Source organism: Sphaeramia orbicularis, chromosome 1 (genome assembly GCF_902148855.1).
Source record: "Sphaeramia orbicularis chromosome 1, fSphaOr1.1, whole genome shotgun sequence".
Classification (NCBI taxonomy): domain Eukaryota; kingdom Metazoa; phylum Chordata; class Actinopteri; order Kurtiformes; family Apogonidae; genus Sphaeramia; species Sphaeramia orbicularis.
This window is the reverse complement of record NC_043957.1, coordinates 54617430-54638018: the sequence shown is the minus strand read 5'-3', so window position 1 is coordinate 54638018 and position 20589 is coordinate 54617430. Positions and strand designations below refer to the sequence as shown.

The window sequence follows — 20589 nt, the reverse complement described above, 5'->3', positions numbered from 1 at the left end:
CCACACAAATGTACCATTAAGAAATAGTTTACAACTGAAATTCACTGAACATGAGTTGCTTTACATTTACAGTCTTGTTTAATGCTTCATCTGGATAATAGACTGACTTCAGATTTTCACCCAAAAAGAGACCAGCGAAACCAACTTTAAGGGATCTTTCAGTTTTTAGAGTAAGACATTATCACGTTGTAATTACCTCCAGTCTTTTATCACCACAAATCTGAACTCAGATGAGGGAAATCAGAGGCCAAACCCATTGGAAATAGTCAGAACTGGATTTGCTCATTTAAATGTTTTTAGCACTGGACATTTAATCCCCAGAGGTGATGGATATATCCACTAACGTCAGTTACCTCTGCTGCTTTAGCGCCACCAAGTGGACAACAGTATGCACTAAGTTTGTTGTTTTTTTGCTGGTCGAGATTCTGAAATGGTATCAATAGTTTGATTATTAATTTATATTCTCATACATGATGTTGTTTTATCTCATTTATTCATTTTTGTATTGATTTAACAGCATCATGTTATGTTATTCCTGCCTTCTTTCGTCCGATTCACTTAAATTATTCGAAGTACCATATTTTTTGCATTTGTTGTACACATCTTTCTTATTGTGTTTCTTCTGTTTTAGTGTTTTTACTTGCTTCTTGTATCCTGCTGTTGTGCCCTCTGTCAAAGCACTTTGTAAACGTTGTTTTTAAAGGTGCTATATAAATGAAGCTATTATTATTATTATTATTATTATTATTATTATTATTATTATTGAAGCGAATGCATTTATGATCAAAAATATCAGAAGTCCATATGTAATTTTAACTTCAATTAAAAAAAAAAAAAAAGCACTGATAGATGTTTAAACAAGCAGCTCTTCAGTGTCCATGTGTGTAGACATGTATGCATATTCTAAATATGTGTGCATTTGTTATTGTGTCTATATATATATATGTGCTGATGTAAATATATATGAGTGTATATCAGGGATTAAAGCAAAAAAAATTTCATCTGACTGAAAATTTTCTTCTGGTCAAAATCATTGGCCACTATTAAAAATGATGCAGTACAATACTACTATAGCGTACAAGTTTATATAGTCAAATTTGGCAATACTGTAAAAAACACTGAATGGGAGAGTGTACAGGTGTAGAAGATTAGTAACATGGATAGAAAAAATATCATGAGTGGTATTGGTGGGGGGTCTGGGGGTCCTCCCCCTGAAAATTTTTAAAGCTTCAGGTCAATTTTGGTGTTCTCTGGTTAATTTTAAAGGGTATGAAAACCTGTGAAGCAAGTAAAAATAACTAGAAGAAAACCTTACTGCAAAAAATGAGTGAAAAACTTTTTATTTAACAATTTAGGAACTCCTAAAACATAACTCCAACTCCAACAGCACATGAATTTTGGGGAAAATGTCTGTGTAAATGTAACCCTAACCAACTAATCTTCAACTTCTCAGATTGATGGCGGATCAGGACTTTTTTACCATTGGAACCATACAAAATTTTCTTGTGGCAAACTACGCACATGCACGCACCAGGCTGCTTCATTTTTTGCACCATGATCTAATTGGAGTTCCATCGTCTCCCTTCTCTTCAAGCCACGCCCACCTCCATCTACAGGGTGTCCCATAAGTCTCCATACATAGGAAAAATAAACGTTTCTTGATATAAACCATTTTTATTTATATAATATGCTCTATATGACTGCCATTTTGTCGGGAACACATTTCAATGCTTGTCCTCCACTGCAGAAGAACTAGAAAGAAGAAATATAAAGAAATACATGTTAGAACCATATATGTATGGAATGTATTATGTCTCCTATGTATGGAGACTTATGGGACACCCTGTATTTTTCACGCATCTCTCAATAGTTACCACTTCAGCACCTTCCTCTACAAACGTGTCCATGATGTCTTATATGCTAGCCAAAATAATCTGTACATCGTCAAACCTGCGTCCACCCCCCCCGCCAATATCATGTTCTCTTTTGATTGGAAGAAATTACGTCAACTGAAACATAAATTATATTCCGTTCCAGATCCTCTCTGAGGGTATTTCAAATACAGTGGCTTTGCAAATACCAAGGGTGTTACTCATTCATTCAATTTTATCTTCGTACTGTACCACACAGATAGAAATAAGATGATAAACGGGTCAAAATAAAGCACTTATGCAGTCGGGCGCGTAACCGCGTAAGGCCGCGGCGCGCACAGCCGCACGCACGGGAAGGGCACATACACACAAACACACTAGTCATATACCGGCAAGAGGAGATAAGCTATGAACCCAAACATGAAGGTACATGTAGATCAGTTCTGTCTTCTTCCCTTTTCACTGTGGTTCTTTCATAATGAAGGCTACTTGTTCGCACTAAACTAAAGTTAGTCTGGAGGCTGAACTTCGGTAAAGCTGAACTTGTCCATGTGTTTCTGAGGCACAGAATGAGCAGCGTTTCCTTCCAAAGATAAATAGTCATCAATCTTTCCTCCCGACATAAAAATAAAGAAGTCCTCTTATTATCATCACTGTTAAACCTATCAGTCCCCTGTGCGTGGCGTGCCTGTGTTAAACACCCGCAGACCCAGGACAGCAGACCTAGGACCCGGGACCCGGTGCCAACTGGACTCCGCGAAACACGTGGGGAAGTTACTTCAATATGACTTTTTCCCCCCTCAGTTTTTCCATTTGACGGAAATCCGTCGTGGTGACGGAGAACTTTAATCCCTGGTGTATATACAGATGTTTTATCCATCCTTGTGAACATGGGTAATTGCATATTGTTATGTGTGGATGTATATACAGGTGGGGAAATATGTATATGATTATTAAGTATAGATGTGTGTGTGTGTGTGTGTGTGTGTTTGTCTTGCAATACTTTGTAAAACTCCTTCAATTAAATAAAGGTTATTAATAAATAAATGAATATATTCACTAAAACCCACTGTTACCTCTGGTGCTTTAGCCCCACCAAGTGGACAATAGGAGGGTTAAACAAAGTAAAGCAATTTGAATGTAGTATCTGATAAACGCTACAAATACACTCCAAGTTTTTTTCCTTCGCTGTCCGAGGTGCTGAACATCTACAACAGAAAGCTGTTGAAATAACGTATCTAAGTTGTCATCCACGACCTCAAACGAGCACCTTCGAGTTAAAATGTTTAAAAATACACTGATAAGTTAACACACATGATTAGGTCAGATGTTTAAACAGGCAGCTCTTCTGTGTCCATGTGTTGGCTCTGAAAAGAGCCGTTGTGTTCAGTGGATGCTCAGTCTAAGCTCTCTCTCCGCGGATGCGTCTGGCCAGCTGGATGTCTTTGGGCATGATGGTGACCCTCTTGGCGTGGATGGCGCACAGGTTGGTGTCCTCGAACAGCCCCACCAGGTAAGCCTCGCTGGCCTCCTGCAGAGCCATGACGGCGGAGCTCTGGAAGCGCAGGTCGGTCTTGAAATCCTGAGCGATTTCTCGGACCAGCCGCTGGAAGGGCAGTTTGCGGATCAGCAGCTCGGTGGATTTCTGGTAGCGGCGGATCTCCCGCAGAGCCACGGTACCGGGCCTGTAACGGTGAGGCTTCTTGACGCCGCCGGTGGCCGGGGCGCTTTTGCGGGCAGCCTTGGTGGCCAGCTGCTTCCTGGGGGCTTTACCTCCGGTGGATTTACGGGCGGTCTGCTTGGTTCTGGCCATGGTTGAACTTTTCTCTGTTTACAGAAGAAATGTGAGTCTGTAGCAGACAGAGGCTGGTTTTAACCCGTGGGTCTGCGGTGGAACGGTGACTCATGTTCAGATCTCCGGCTCCTGATTGGCCAGACACTCACCCTGAACATCAGCCCCGACCCCCAGACTCAGTATCAGCTGCTGATTGGAGGAAACTTCTTTCAAACTAACCGCCAGAACTCAGAGTGGACAGCCCTCTGCGGGTCAAAAGCCCCTTTTCTGATTGGTGGATACACACCATCGCGCGCTCAGCAGAAGCATATAATGTAGAGCGGGTGGATCTGCGGACACTTCTGTTTGAGTCTAGACTTGAAAAGAAAACTAATCATGAGTGGACGAGGCAAAACCGGCGGTAAGGCCAGAGCTAAGGCCAAGAGCCGCTCCTCTCGTGCCGGGCTCCAGTTCCCCGTGGGCCGTGTCCACAGACTGCTCCGCAAAGGGAACTATGCCCAGCGGGTGGGTGCCGGAGCCCCTGTGTATCTGGCGGCTGTGCTGGAGTATCTGACCGCTGAGATCCTGGAGTTGGCGGGAAACGCCGCCCGAGACAACAAGAAAACTCGTATCATCCCCCGTCACCTGCAGCTGGCTGTCCGCAACGACGAGGAGCTCAACAAACTGCTGGGAGGAGTGACCATCGCCCAGGGAGGAGTCCTGCCCAACATCCAGGCGGTTCTGCTGCCCAAGAAGACCGAGAAGGCCGGCAAGGCCAAGTAGAAGTCCACACGGACCTAATGATCCAAACCCAAAAAGGCTCTTTTAAGAGCCACACACTCACTGAGAAAGAACACAACTCCTGATATTCAACAATAGAACTAGTATTCCTTTATGCAAATGCGTAAGATTTTAGTTGTCTATTCAATTTGTAACGCAAAAAAACTAAATTCCCGTTACTGACTTGAGTGTAAATTCTCTTAGGCATCTGCGCTAATAAAAGAATACTACTCGTTACACCTTATACCAATTCAATATTTCCATAAGGTAGAGTGTCACATTGTAACATTCATACATGCATTCTGTTGTGTGAGGAGCTAAATTACACTCAGACATGTAATCCTCTAAAGCTGGCCAATACCTTAACATCCCATGTTCAGGATATGCATTTTAATTGTTTATTTGCTATTTAAACAATGAATAATTAGGGTTCCTGGTGATGTCAGTTATTATCTTGTTGCATATTCTCATTATATGGGAACATGTACCTACTTCCCTGCTTGAACTGCTTTAATACTGATAAACTGAACATAAGATTTCAGTCAGAGCCAGTACATTTTTTTAAAGGCTATTAGATACTTCTGCAAGTCTGTTTTATGTTTTAATTTCATGAAATAAAATAGATTTATTATGAACTAAATACCTGTGGTCTACCTTTAAAACTAATTTTAAAAACAGAATACCACCAGAATGAAACCAGATAAAACTATTTTTATCTGAGGTTTGATGATTATCATTAGTATCGTAATTGAATAGTTTACAACCCAGTCTCTCATATCAAACATGATTATGTCTGTTTGTAATGACTGTCTTTTATTTTCTATTGGGTTATTTTATTGCATCGCAACCATAGAGATTATGTAAATAATCTATTTACAAACTAGTCAAAGCTTGTCTAATTCAACTGTGGCTGAATACAGTAACTATCTGTCCAGAGGAAGTGGGTCTGCAGTTGTGATTTACACCATTTAAGGCAGGGGTGTCAAACTCATTTTAGTCCAGGGGCCACATTTAACTAAATTTAATCTGAAATGGGCCAGACCAGTAAAATAATAGCATAATAATATATAAATAATGTCCACTCCAAACTTTCCTCTATATTTTAGTGTGGAAAAAAGTAAGATCACATTATGAAAACATTTACATCTACAAACTATCCTTTAAATCCATGTGCATAACATGAACAAACTGAATAAATAAGTGAAATTTTAACAATTGTATGCTTCAGTTTATCATTTAGACATAATATTGTTAAAATTGCACTTAATTTGCTTAAGACATTTCAGGTTGTTCATATTTGTTCAGGTTATTCAGTTTTTGTGAAATCATACTTTGTTTTATTGTAAAGACATGAAAATATTTACATTTACAAAGAAAAATTTGGAGTTGTGAGTATTTATAGGTTATTACCGTAGTGTTTTACTGATCCGACCTACTTTAGATCACATTGGTCTGGATTACAAGGAGGAAGTGTCTCCTTACAGTAGTGGTGGGGGCTCTTAAAAGAGCCTTTGCTCAGTGGGGGTCCTGTCTCAGGCTGGGACTCTTTACTTCTTCTTCGGGGCTGCCTTCTTTGCCGGGGCCTTCTTGGTCGCTGCTTTGGCCTTGGCTGCCTTCTTTGCGGGGGCTTTCTTGGCTGCGGGGGCCTTTTTGGCCGCCTTCTTGGGGCTCTTAACCGCCTTCTTGGGGCTCTTGGCTGCCTTCTTGGGGCTCTTGGCCGCCTTCTTGGCCGCTGCTGCGGGCTTCTTGGCCTTCTTCGGAGCCTTCTTGGCGGCTGGGGCCTTCTTGGCCGCCGCTGCCTTTTTGGGCTTTTTTGCGGCTGCGGGTTTCTTGGCGCCAGCCTTCTTGGCTTTAGGAGCGGTTTTCTTTGCGGGCTTCTTGGCCTTGGTCTCGGTCTCGGTCTTCTTGCTCATCTTGAAGGAGCCGGAGGCCCCGGTCCCCTTGGTCTGGACCAGAGCCCCCTTCAGGACCAGTTTCTTGACCGCGGTCTTGACCCGGGCCTTGTTCTTGTCCACATCGTATCCTCCGGCGGCCAGAGCCTTCTTCAGGGCGGCCAGAGACATGCCGCTCCGCTCCTTAGAAGCGGACACGGCTTTGAGGATCAGGTCCCCGACACTGGGTCCCGCCTTCTTGGGCTTGGACGCCTTCTTCTTGGCGGCTTTGGCCGGAGCCGCGGCGGGAGCTGGAGCTACTTCTGCCATAGTTGGACTTGGAGATGTCCGATCACACAAGTGTCTGACTAGACTGAAATGGAGCTCAGAGCACGGGATGGCCTTAAACACACCATGAGAACCGTGGAGACTCAATCTCTCCGTGTGTCCTTGGTCCAGTCAGGATGGTGGGAATCTTGTGTTTTCTCTTCACAGATAAAAGCCAATAAAACAGCTGCAGGTGAAGGACTGGAGGCTGACAGTGAACGGAGCCGATAGCGGACCTTTGTCTCTTCATGCTGGACTCATGTAGACCTCTGAGGATCCCTGGATTTAGTCTGAACCACCTCCAAACCTCACATATACACCCACATGGACAACACCCATCCACGGATTTTCACACTTACTCCCGTTATAAAATAACTTCAAATGTATCCAAACTCCACCAAACCTGTGGTCCAGTTGCTCAACATTCCTATTGAGAATCTCAAACTCTAAAACCGTATGTGTGATGAACATATTTGATAAAACTGAGGCTGTTTTGTCAACACCAAACACACTGACTTACAGCTCATATTAACAGTGGTCTGATCAGCTCTGCACAGATGCACAGGCATCAGTCTTCTGAAGATAATTTTTAAGGGTATAAAAATATTGAAAGATGTATGTCATATGTTTTTAATTCATAAATAACAAATAAACAATCAACATTTTCCCTCAACCTACTTTTATTTTATACAATCATATCTCTGAACTATAACCTTAAGTGAACATCTCACCACCTAAAATTGAAGTCTTAAGGGTTTAAATCAGTTTTTCCATTGTTGGAAAAATGGTCATCTTATTTTCTAAAGTCAAGTAGAGGATTAAGTTCCTCATGAAGATCATCTGACAATAAGTATATTTTTAAAATCAGAAAACTATCACATGCCTATACTTATTTTATAAATTGTTGTTGTTTGGATCAATTATTCTTACAAGTGTTAGGACTAATATATGTATTTCTGTATCAGTCAGAAAGGATGCAAACAAAACTGTAAAATTTGATGTAAGTCTTGATTAATAAATACTCTATTTTTTCATTAAACTGTTGTAATTTGTTAGAAAGCTGCCCACAGTCTTAATGTTAGCTGGTCAAATGTGTATATCAAAATCTAATAGACTAATGTATTCCACTGGGAGAGGGCTGATGCCAGGTGACTGAGTATTTGCACATGTATAGGTGTGTATATATGAGTGAGTTAGAATTTGCTAAAATGGAAAAGAAAAAAAAAAATGTTGCATTAAAATAAAGAAAATGGTACTTTTTACATACCTAAAGTTGTGAATGAGTCAAATTTGACCCAAACACAATAAAAGGGTTGAAAATAACTTGCAGATAACTGACTGTGTCCTAAAAGAAAAATTTTAATACTTTTAGGGGCAGAGAGTCATCACACCTAAAAATAATTCTGTAACAAAGGCACTGCCATTTACAGATAAGTGTGCTTTCAGCCTAGGAATACTGAACAATATATGAACTTCAGTCTACATCTAAGGAGTGGAAGTGTCACATTTGTTACCCAGTATCTTTCTACACTTGAACTAGTGTTTGACTAATGACCTGAAGTTGTAGCAAAGCTCCAATATCAGTACCTGCAGAGAAAACACAAAATTTTGAATGCAGACATCTGAGTGTGAGGAACCTTCTTATTCCATTGTAATTGTTTTTCCAGTTAACGTCAAGTGTTGTGATATTTATTATAGTGTGACTCCAGCTGAAGTTCATCTTTCAGATTTGGTGGGTGGCTCTTAAAAGAGCCTTTGGATTCAGGTTTAGGACCACAGGAGTTTACTTGGAGCTGGTGTACTTGGTCACGGCCTTGGTACCCTCAGACACGGCGTGTTTGGCCAGCTCACCGGGCAGCAGGAGGCGCACAGCGGTCTGGATCTCCCTGGAGGTGATGGTGGACCTCTTGTTGTAATGAGCCAGACGAGAGGCCTCAGCAGCAATGCGTTCAAAGATGTCATTGACGAACGAGTTCATGATGCTCATGGCCTTGGAGGAGATTCCGGTGTCGGGGTGGACCTGCTTTAGGACCTTGTATACGTAGATGGCGTAGCTCTCCCTCCTGGTCTTTCTCTTCTTCTTGCCTCCTTTGCCGGCGGCCTTGGTCACGGCTTTCTTGGAGCCCTTCTTGGGCGCGGACTTGGCTGGTTCAGGCATCGTTTACCTTCAACAGTAACGAATGAAGACAGATGACAGATCCACAGTCCTTATACAGACTCCATGCAAACCCAGCTGCACGGGCCCCGAGCTGTGATTGGCTCAAAGGTTCAACGGGTCGGAGGGTGTCAGTGGGGAGGGTCGTATTTCCATGGTAACATGTTGAGTCTGGACGCAGACTGTGCGTAAAGGAGGGAAAACGACCACAAGGAGTCTGTGGAGACAAAGGACTGAGGTTTTCTGTCTCAGAATGAGGCCAAAGTGTGTGTTCTTACAAACCAACTAATGATGCAGATGGATCATAAATACATAAATTAATCTGTATTTTATGTTCTTTATTTAATCAGAAACAAAGACCATCATTAATTCACATCAACTAGAAATTAACGACAGACGGCTCAGTCACATGAACCAGTTTATTTTCTGTTTTTTCTTGGCTGTGTAACAGTTCAGTGTTTTGTTTTGTTTTTTTTATTGATAAGTTATGTCCTTATCAAACAAGACTACATTTAGACTTACATTAATCCAACTCCATGTTATAATTAATATGTGTTAAGGCGTATTAAAAAGGAGAGGTGGTTTGTCTCCAAGAATTTAACTGGTTTAGAGCGGCAAGGTGCAGAGATGGTGTTCCAGCCAAAAAACACAGAGACAGATGTCCAGCCAATGTATGATTTATTTGCTGTGGTCTGTAATAACAATATGGAGTAACGATCAGTATAACAGACACCATATACAATACACAACAGAGTGGCATAACCAAAATCACAAACGGACTGTTCTTGGCACTCAACTACATCTGGTTCACGCGACAGAAACTAAATCACCCCTGTATACACCCCACGAAGCACACAGACAACATGACCAAGCTTATTAGCCTTAACAACACACCAGTATGAGACAGCATTAGCTTATGCACAGCTAAACAATACACTACAGGGTGGGGAAGCAAAATTTACAATGAACATTTAGTTGTTTTTTCTCAGCAGGCACTACGTCAATTGTTTTGAAACCAAACATATATTGATGTCATAATCATACCTAACACTATTATCCATACCTTTTCAGAAACTTTTGCCCATATGAGTAATCAGGAAAGCAAACGTCAAAGAGTGTGTGATTTGCTGAATGCACTCGTCACACCAAAGGAGATTTCAAAAATAGTTGGAGTGTCCATAAAGACTGTTTATAATGGAAAGAAGAGAATGACTATGAGCAAAACTATTACGAGAAAGTCTGGAAGATACTATTAAAGAAGAATGGGAGAAGTTGTCACCCGAATATTTGAGGAACACTTGTACAAGTTTCAGGAAGCGTGTGAAGGCAGTTATTGAGAAAGAAGGAGGACACATAGAATAAAAATATTTTCTATTATGTAAATTTTCTTGTGGCAAATAAATTCTCATGACTTTCAATAAACTAATTGGTCATACACTGTCTTTCAATCCCTGCCTCAAAATATTTTAAATTTTGCTTCCCCACCCTGTAAAGTTCAACAACACATCCAACTTAGATAATATAACGTCATTTGTCTCACTTTCTGGCATTTACACACAGCAGGGAATGGGTTGGGGGGTGAGGTTCAGGTGAATGATGGATAAAAGTAAAGGAACAAACTACTCAGTATCTCATTTCACGTATTAACGTTCAACAACGTCGGTACGGCAATAGTGCATTCAAGAGCGTGGGACATATGACAACTTACAGAGAAACAAACTAATAGTGAAAAGAACTTTCAATTCAACTCAGCAAACATGTGAACAATACATTAACACGTATACTTAATAGAATGTATGTGTGCAGCTCTGACTCGTTTTTAATTTCACTGTACTTGTACATGCTTAGTTAATGTTCATTGTTGCAGTTGGATCAGTAGGTGGCTCTTAAAAGAGCCTTGTAGTTTCTAGAACAGGACCAAAAATGACTTCAACCCCATTTTAGCGTTTGAATTAACACGACAATGATGAAGTCAATGAAAGAATGACTCTTTACATGGTGTGGGTGGCCCTTAAAAGGGCCTTTGATTTCATGGTAGTTTTATGGGATATTTAACCTCCGAATCCGTACAGAGTACGGCCCTGTCTCTTCAGAGCATAAACCACATCCATGGCGGTCACAGTCTTCCTCTTGGCGTGTTCGGTGTAGGTGACGGCATCACGGATCACGTTCTCCAGGAAAACCTTCAACACTCCGCGGGTCTCCTCATAGATCAGACCAGAGATCCGCTTCACTCCACCACGCCGAGCCAGACGACGGATGGCGGGCTTGGTGATGCCCTGGATGTTATCCCGAAGAACTTTACGGTGACGCTTCGCGCCTCCTTTACCGAGTCCTTTACCTCCTTTTCCGCGGCCACTCATTTTTCACTGTCCGTGTATTCTGCAGATATCCTCCAGCCTGCACAGTCCCTGGTAGTTATTCAGTGTATGAGAACGTGATTGAGGAAAGCTGGGTGGGAGTATTCTTCCTCTATGGATTTCCACGGAGGGTCATTTTCACCTCTTAGGTTTATCAGCGCCACCAGGTGGACAGTATCAGGGTTAAATGGAGCTGATCTGAGTTTTGAGCTCCTCGCGGCAGTTTTCACTATAAACCTTAAAGCTGGTGATATTCGCTGTCCGAGGTGCTGAAGTATCTGGAACAGGCGGCAGATTTATTTGTATTGCACCATTTATACACAAGGCACTTCAAAATATTTTATAATGGCGGAGTAAGTGTGTGTGTGTGTGTGTGTGTGTGTGTGTGTGTGTGAGAGAGAGAGAGAGAGAGAGAGAGAGAGAGAGAGAGAGAGAGAGAGAGAGAGAGAGAGAGAGAGAGAGAGAGAGAGAGAGAGAGAGAGATGCAGGGTTGTTTCCAATACTTTTATGTTCAATGAGGTTTCGCTGCCAACCTTTTTACTCCTCAGGTATGTGGAGGAGAACTGAATTTCTACTTCTACTCACAGAGGCCCATTATTACTTATTACTCCTACTTGTCTATTACTTTGAACACGTATTCCGCCCTATCACAATATCCCCACTCCAGGCATTTACATCTGCTTCTTAACCTGAACCCTTGCACACATGTACATTATAACTGTTGAGCCCTTTAAGAGTTCCTTTCAGGATACTGCTGTGATTTATTTTGACATTTAACCCCCCAGTTTATGCTTCACTTCCTAAACAGTTTCCTTGACTTTCCCTCCCTCCATTTAGACAACAGCTTTAATCCTGTTACATCTGATTTGACCCATGCATTCTGTAGTTTTCTTTTTCTGCTCTTATTGTCATACTCTAAGATGACTATGTATCAGACACATCCACATCCTCACCCACTACTGTGCCACAGGTACAGTGCAGCACATGCTTTAACCCTATTTGCTAACTGAAACCCACCAATCACTATCACCAAGCATCATAGTAGAAATTAAGCCTGAATGACATAATGTCATGGACATTTAATTTATTTTTTTTGCAGCTCACATGAACTCAGAATGACTCAATAATGGATTCTTTGACTGAAACTTTACATTATATTTGACATGATAAATTATTCAGAAATGAATCAAAGCCTGCAAGTTAGTTCAAGCACACAACTTGAGCTCCAAATGGGATAGCATATGTATTTAAACTTTAGAATTTTGCAGCTCTTCCCATAACATTGCATCGCTTCTCCCAGCCCTTCCAGCATGTCCGCCCTCCCAGAAGGTGTTGGTAAAATGAATCATACAATGCATTATTTCAAGGAATAGAAATATAGCAGATGCAAAACAAAACTGGTGTGTGACTAAAGGTGTGACCAAGGTTTTGTGCTGCTAAGACCTAAGCACTGAAACAAATAATTTACTGATCTAAAATGTTTAATAACTGTTGGACTACAAATCTTATCAACACATGGAAATGATCCAGGTGAATTTCTCTCTTCTCAGTTTTCTCAGTTCTGATATAAAATAACCTTTGAATTTACTCTGAGCTTTTATGAACATCTACATAAAGATTTTCCCTGAAAAATGCAAAATGCAGAAGGTTATATTATAATGAATGGTGATAAATAACTTAGGAAAGGGTCCTTTTAAAGACAAAAATCATCTGGAAGTCACCACAAAATCAGTTTTAGGTTTTTAACAGATAATAGAAATCTAGAAAACAACTTCTGTTATGTTTCCTACAAAATTACTCTGTACCGGTCAAAGAAGTTATATTCTGATTAAATATGAACACACATATTTAACTCTCAATGTAATCACTTTAGTTAGCATATGTTAAAAAATGAGTGGTGCCAATTGTAACTACAGCCTTTCATAATAGTGTAAAGAAGCCATGTGTTTGTTCTGCTTTAACTGACAATGAGAACATTTATTCCTTCAGTTTAACACTGAGTATTGAACGATACTAAACAATACCAGACATTTTCAATATTCAGTTATAAACTATGATCTTTGCCATAAAATGTCAAGTCTTGAAGATGAGACAGACAGTGTTGTTGCCAGACCTTCTGTTTGAGTCGTTATATTCTGTTCTTTATTTGGTTGACTTTTATTTCTCTTTTTACATATCTGTTCTCAGTAGATCTGTGCCACCTTTACAAAAAACTGTAAAACCCCAGGCAAGATAAAAACACTCACCTAGAATACACTGCCTGTTTTTGTTCCATCTTATCTTCCTTCTCCCCTTCAGCTACAAGCTTTACTCGTATCCAATTTAAAACCCTTGTGCTCTGTTTCCTTCAGGCTAATGCGCTTCCCTACCCACCAAGCTGTTATCACCTGCAAACTTGTGTTATTGAGTGAAAATATTATTTGTGCATCAGGAGGGCTCTAACTGAATCATCTTTGATATTTCATTTTTCTCAGCACCTCTGGTTGATTTTTGGATGATCAACATGCCTTTTCCTCTGCCGGTGCTCAGACTGTTTATTGCATGAGAGTCTTTGTTGGTTGTGAAATGGTTTCTTTTCTTCTCTTCTCTCTCTCTTTTTTTTCATGTGTGGTGTGGAGGACATTTGAGGCATTTTATGATAGTTGGGGGTGATGAGAAATGATGTTTTTTTGAAGATACATGATGACAAAACACAACAACATTTCAGAAACTTGCAAGTTAGATCACAAAATATAAGATGTTTTGTCACTTATAGATATGGTTGGATAACACCTGTTGTTTTGATGGACTTCAGATTTCACAAAGTACGACCTCACAAGTCACTTTGCATCATGATCATGGATGCTGTCTGTCAATATGTGATGTCTGCCTATCTGCATCCTTGTCTGTGATTGTGTGCTGATGTATTGTGTGTGATTATATTATATGTGCTGCTTTTGTATGTTTGGATTTTATGTGCTGTTTTTCTGTGATTGTACTGATGTTTCATTGTTCTTTTTTTTCTCTTTTCTCTCTATTGATTTATCTTGTCTCTTATCTGTCTTAACTCTCTCTTTTTAATTAATGTGCTGTAACATATTGTTTTTTTTAGGGTGTCTATTGTCATCAGGCTCTACAGCAGGATACTAGCCGTGTTGGCTAAAGCTGCCCCGTTTTTACTGTTATTGATACAGTTAATTAATTGGGATTGTCCACGATATAATAAAAAATAAACTAAATAAACCACTGCAACATTTCAGATTCATGAGCGAGACAACAGTTTTTATGGACATACACCTCCGATCATCACAGAGGTTACACTATAAAAACAAACCTTTAGAATCTACTCAATAAAAGTGAGGTAACAATTTGCATTCATTTTGGTTGAATAGATTTTACCCCATATTTGGAATAAAATGTAACTAAATTTAACAGCTATAACACACTAAAAGGAATTAGGTAAACTCCATCAATTACACAACAAATTACTCATAAAAAGTGAGTAATATAAACTATTATTTATTAATAGAAATATGTTCATCTATTTAAATATTATTGATAAATCATCAGTGTTACTAATGATCCATTACTTATTAAGAGGAGGCTAATTTTACAAAATCAAAAGTACTTAAAAGTGGCCATAATACGCTCAGACCCCTGAGAATTAAAAGACTGAGGAACATAGGAAGTATTCATCACTGAACCTCTAACCCTAGCAAATACAGGGGTTGGACAAAATAATGGAAACACCTTCACCTCAAGATGATAATGCCCCAATCCATACAGCTAGAATTGTTAAAGAATGGCATGAGGAACATTCTAATGAAGTTGAGCATCTCGTATGGCCGGCACAGTCCCCAGACCTCAACATTATTGAGCATTTATGGTCAGTTTTAGAGATTCAAGTAAGACGTCGATTTCCACCGCCATCGTCTCTAAAAGAGTTGGAGGGTATTCTAACTGAAGAATGGCTTAAAATTCCTTTGGAAACAATTCACAAGTTGTATGAATCAATACCTCGGAGAACTGAGGCTGTAATTGCCGCAAAAGGCGGACCTACACCATATTAAATTATATTTTGTTGATTTTTTAAGGTGTTTCCATTATTTTGTCTGACCCCTGTATGTGAAGAATCAGAAATGATCAGTTCACTATTGAACTACATTTTTACTACCCCTGTTTAAAATGCCATCACAGAGGGTCATGAACAAAGGAGCAACTTAGCTCATGGTGCAAGAATATGCAACTCAATAGAAATATTCATTCAACAACAACAAAAAAAACCCTAACAAAAAGTGTAAAACACACTATAACTGTGCTATATAAAAAGAACAACACTTCTTATCAACTCAGAACACTGTAAAACACATAAAAACTGTCCCAACTAATTTGTCCCAATGCATGCTGGGAAACTCACCCCAGCTGCTCCTCCAACATGTCACAATATTATGGGGTAGATTTTATTATATTATTTTAAGTAGCAATTGTTACTGTTAACAAATAGGTCGTGTATGTAGAATTGAACTAGTCATAATAGATTTTACTGACAGTTATTACTGTTGATTAAAATGTAACTGATGTCCATAGTTTGTATTTACCAACCCCTGAAATCCTTTATTACAGTGTATTCAATAGATAGTGTCATCCAACTTTTTCCATAATCTGAAATGTCCTTGAGTTTTCCAAAACCTTGCTGTGATTTTTAGAATTGTTCTCCTTTTTGAAGTGTTGCTATGTTTTCTGAAATGTTTGCCTTTTTACCTTTTGACGCTCAATGAAAGAAGTCAAAGTCAAAGTCAGCTTTATTGTCAGTTTTTTGCCATATGTGCATCGCATACAGAAATCTGAAATTACAAGACTCTAAGGCCCCACGGTGCAAAGTGAACATAGTAGGAAAAAAAATATATCAAAAAGTATCAAAGAGATGTGGAATGAAAGACAGGTTTGTAGCATGACCTGAATGGTGAATGCTGAGGATTTATTCACCTTTCAACATCTCTCCATCTTGTGTTGGAACTGGGTTTGATGTTTGTGTGTAGCCAATAGTGCCTCTACCTCATCAGAAGAAGAAAGCAAAACATCTTTCACATCGCCAAAAGCAGAAGAAGTATCTCCAGGACCAAGGGAGTAGGTTTGATTTTGACATTGACATTTTAACAAAAGTGCTCCAAGGCAGCACTTTGGAAAGTTGATATTTTTTTGCATTTGCAATCATGATTTCACGTCATGTAGAGCTGATCAAACAAGTAAACAATCATAGTCAGAAAAAAAAAAAAAAATCAGTAATTGACATGTTTATAATGAATATCTGAATATTTAAAGACAATACAAGAATGTAATCCATTCTGCAATTTTATTCTCATGATTAACATATCCATCATTATTTAACCTCACCTGTGAATTTCCACCTTCTCCTCCTCTACCTCCTCCTTCTTCTCCTCCTCTACCTCCTCCCTCCTCTCTACTTTCTGTCACCTGACATGAAAATGTTGATGCATGACCTATGAACAGATTAGGGATATAATGATCATAGAGTTTGATGGTACAGTTATTGCCTGAGCAAAAAAGGCATTTACTTTAAATTATTACATGTAATTTATTCCCCCAAAATATGGATAAATCACATCTGGAATCAAATGTACAATCTGAGGTTTTATTGTATTTCCCCAAAAATTTTCTTTATGTGTGTTTTTTAAACAGTTGCTCTTTCAAAGAAATGCATTAAATAATAAGTAAAGTAACTTTTAGAAAGTGTATCTGTCTGGCATTAAATATCGTCTTTTATTCAGTATCTGTGTTGTGCCTCTGTAGGTCTATACCCTTGAACTAACTTACACTTTGACTCCTAAAGAAGTGTTTTATGACCAGTTTTCTTTGACATCCTTTACATCCTTATTACCGAGCACACACGCATGGGCGCGCACACAAACAAACACATGTACAAATGTACATGTAAATGACACTGCTGATATTAAAATCCATCTAGCTGACGTGACTCAGGCACAACAAATGCCAAATATATTGAAAACTTACGTTAGCGGTCCAACTAGCAGGTTCCTTTTACAAGTAGATGGAGTGACAGCGGGGATGGCCAATCACATGTACATTAGCAAAACCAAAGAGCTAATCAGAGAGCAACATTTACGTTAGAGGTGGGACTTCTAGCAGAGGCCGACTGTTAAACCTTTGTATGCTATAATCATTGACTACAGACAGTGGTTGTATTGGTAGGGACTACACAGTAGTGGCTGGATATTGGTAGGGACGTGTCCCTAGCGTCCCTACGTAATTCTACGCCCCTGTCCAGGACATTATGCAAATACTTTAATTTGAGCAGCTGGAGCCTTTTTCACAAAAGTAGAGTTCAGAAATGCAGGATGAGGGAAAAGAATGAGGCTCAGTCGATCCGTTCTCTGTGGCTTAATGGGCCTCACGGTGCCTCAGTCAGACTGACGAGGTGTGAATAAGTGAAGCCAGTTAAAGTGTATGCACTTCTGATAAATGCACACTCTCTGTTCTCTACAACAAACACACACACACACACACACACACACACACACACACACAGGCTGATCATGGGTTTGCTGGTACTGAAAGGGAGAAGAGACTCAAGGAAGTTTAGTACAGCTTATACAGTATACATGAAGAAAAAAAAAGAATAATAAAACAAAGTTGCATTTCCATAAACATATTTACTGTGCTTTTTTTGTATTTTCACATTAATAAACACTTATGGAAATTTGAAATAAAAACTCTAAAATAGTTTGCCAATTTCCACTTGCTTGAGATGGTTTTACCTTTTTTTTTTTTTTTTCCCACAAAAGAATAAGATTTAGAGTCAGAAAACTCTATTTATCCCTTGCGGACAATTCATTTGCAGCTTACTACAGACATCAGCCCACATCCAAAGTGCAATGTGACAAACATAAATAAATCAGTGTACAAATAAAATATCACTGGAAACAACTACGAATAAATGCATTAAATCAACAATAAGTGCACACAGGGGTAAATAGAAAACACTTTTCTGTTTTATAAATTCTTACAGCTATTTGATTAATTTCCCAGATATTCCAAGAAAGTATAAGAATGTGTGGTAAAATGATGTCTCTGTATTATGTCTTAAAATAGAATGCTTTAATCCTCTACTGTTTATTAGAACTAAGTATAACATAGCTTACAGCACCACCTGCTGGAGACACAATGCAGCCTAAATGATGTGCTCCACAACATACTGAATAGAGTGATTTTCAAGAAAGGAAAATTTACTTGTTTTGGGGATATTCATCTTTATTTTGTTTTGTTTTGTTTTGTTTATTGTTTTGTTTTGTGTTGTTTTTTCTTGTTTCAATTGCTGATAGAATAAATATCTTGGCAGTGCCAGAATACTAACCTTGTTTTTAGAACATGTATCTTCCCTTTCCTTGGTCAGAATTTGCAGCTTATTTTGAGTATAGATGATTTAGAAATGAGCTTAGAAATGCAACCATGGCATACTTCTTATGTTAAGCAATAATCTCCTAATTCATGAATTAGGAGATTCATGCATTGCAAAAAATGCATTGTGCTTGATCAAGCACAATGCATTTTTTCTATATTCAAAGACAGTGACAAAGCAATGTCAAACAAACATCTTTATTGATTGGCATCACAAAGATTTGTGTTATTCCAACACAAGTCATAATACATCATATGGAAATGGACATAACACACTTTTTTATATGTTGTCAAAAGTTTGCTTCAAATTTGCTTCAAATTTTAAGAAAAACAGCAAATGATAAAGGACAATCGCAGTCTGCTGTAAGAAATTAACACACTGCCTTAAAAGTGAGTAGTGGAAGTTAAAAGGCTAAAAGTTAGTTAGGACATTTTGAGTGAGCTGAAGATAATTATTCTTCACAATGCTACAAAACCACATATCTCATGCACAAATCTCTCTCACACGTAGGTTCCATTATGTATTGATATGAACTGTATTGTACTGATAGATAAGAAAATGACCTAATAAAAAGACAAGGTTAAATACAAGCAGATTTTGCAGACTGGTTGATACTTTACAATAGTACTTCACTGCCAATGAAAGGTATGATATACAGTAAGCCACTTTGCAAATCAAAAAAAAAAAAAAGGAAGTGATTTCCTTTCCAAACTAAATCATACGTAAATTCCATTTTAACATCACAAATTTCTGGTGACCCCAGACATTCAAAACGGAGACTTTTTTTTTTTTTTTGCTAAAATTATTTTGTTTTTGATCATGCACTAGTTTGCTATACTATGCTGCAAAAAACATTAATTTTAGATGACATTTAGTCTATATAATGTATATTATTATGGCCGGAGGCAGAAAAGCCAGGTGTAGATTACTGCACAAAGTGAGAATTTTATTTTCTTTGGTCAGGATATGTACAGTCAGTCCAGCTTGGATTTACAAGGCTGACAATTAATACTGAACAAACAAGAACTCAAACTATGAATTATGAAAGAGCTGCAACATCTGAAACTGACCACAATGAACATTTGAAAGATAAATAGTACCACAGTGTTTCCGTTTCAGCTTCAGAGTTTGTCATGTCTTTTATGTATTGGGATTGTCTCTGTCAACACACCGTATTTTTTTATTAGTACCTCCGGCAAGTGTAACAACGGAGGTTATGTTTTCATCTGGGTTTGTGTTAACAAGATAACTCAAAAAGTGAACGGATTTTGATTAAATTTTCAGGAAATGATGATACTCGCACAAGGAACAAATGATTAAATTTTGGTGTTGGGGGGAGGTCTGTTCTCTGCAAGTACTTCCCTAGTTTTTTTTTTTTTTTTTTTTAATCAATTACTAGAAATTTCAGTCGACCCCACGTGGGATCCCGACCCCAAGGTTAAAAAACTTCTAACCCTTCTGTTATTCCAGTTTTCATTCCTTAGAGAGTGAACAGCCTTATCTGTAGCTGCTCATATTTTAAGACCAGTCGACTCATCAGTGTGTGTATTTGTTTCTGAACAGGCAGTGTGGTTGTTTAATGAAAATTCTGCACTCTTTCCAACATGTACACTCAGCACATTGGTATCAGGATTAATGAAGATTTAAAACAATGTTGGTCTAACCATGTATCTCCTTCAATGTGCATCATATGTGACATATTAGTCCTACTATACAGAACATCCTCCACCACCCTCATGCACATATCTGTAAGAAAGAGACACACACTGATGTAGTGAGACAGAGGGAGGGCGTTGGGATTTGCCAAAAGCTGTGGTTAACTTGACTGAGACAAACACTTTCATTATGGTAGATTGAAATCTCCAGTGGGCCTTGCGAGGGAGTAATGTGTTAGTTCTATGGCCTGGACTGTGAAGGATTTATACACATCCTAAACCCTCCATAATGTGACTGAGGTAAATGTGACTGTAAAAAACAGTCAGATTTACCTGAATCACCTAAGAGAATGCCCTTAGTGAATACACAGTGGACAAT

The 20589-nt window shown here is 39.0% G+C and overlaps 5 protein-coding genes and 1 long non-coding RNA gene across 6 annotated transcripts; 2 read left to right on the top strand and 4 right to left on the bottom strand.

Moving 5' to 3' along the window:
* Positions 1–792: 792 nt before the first annotated feature.
* LOC115425062 (histone H3) lies at positions 793–3805 on the bottom strand. The gene is made up of 2 exons (XM_030142444.1): positions 3230–3805; positions 793–880 (listed from the first exon to the last, which is right to left on the bottom strand). The coding sequence occupies exon 1, from the start codon at positions 3682–3684 to the stop codon at positions 3274–3276; it is 411 nt and encodes a 136-aa protein (XP_029998304.1). The 5' UTR covers positions 3685–3805; the 3' UTR covers positions 793–880; positions 3230–3273.
* On the top strand, positions 3709–16010 carry LOC115425218 (uncharacterized). The gene is made up of 3 exons (XR_003936207.1): positions 3709–3719; positions 14647–14652; positions 15902–16010. It is a non-coding gene; the product is annotated as an uncharacterized LOC115425218 (long non-coding RNA).
* On the top strand, positions 3772–4481 carry LOC115425134 (histone H2A-like). The gene has a single exon (XM_030142500.1). It carries the CDS (start codon positions 4042–4044, stop codon positions 4426–4428), a length of 387 nt encoding a protein of 128 aa, XP_029998360.1. The 5' UTR covers positions 3772–4041; the 3' UTR covers positions 4429–4481.
* On the bottom strand, positions 5917–6651 carry LOC115424978 (histone H1-like). The gene has a single exon (XM_030142407.1). It carries the CDS (start codon positions 6624–6626, stop codon positions 5973–5975), a length of 654 nt encoding a protein of 217 aa, XP_029998267.1. The 5' UTR covers positions 6627–6651; the 3' UTR covers positions 5917–5972.
* Positions 8359–8804, bottom strand: LOC115425160 (histone H2B 1/2-like). The gene has a single exon (XM_030142532.1). The coding sequence runs from the start codon at positions 8779–8781 to the stop codon at positions 8407–8409; it is 375 nt and encodes a 124-aa protein (XP_029998392.1). The 5' UTR covers positions 8782–8804; the 3' UTR covers positions 8359–8406.
* LOC115425184 (histone H4) lies at positions 10814–11141 on the bottom strand. Its single transcript, XM_030142569.1, has one exon. The coding sequence runs from the start codon at positions 11139–11141 to the stop codon at positions 10830–10832; it is 312 nt and encodes a 103-aa protein (XP_029998429.1). The 3' UTR covers positions 10814–10829.
* Positions 16011–20589: the final 4579 nt, after the last annotated feature.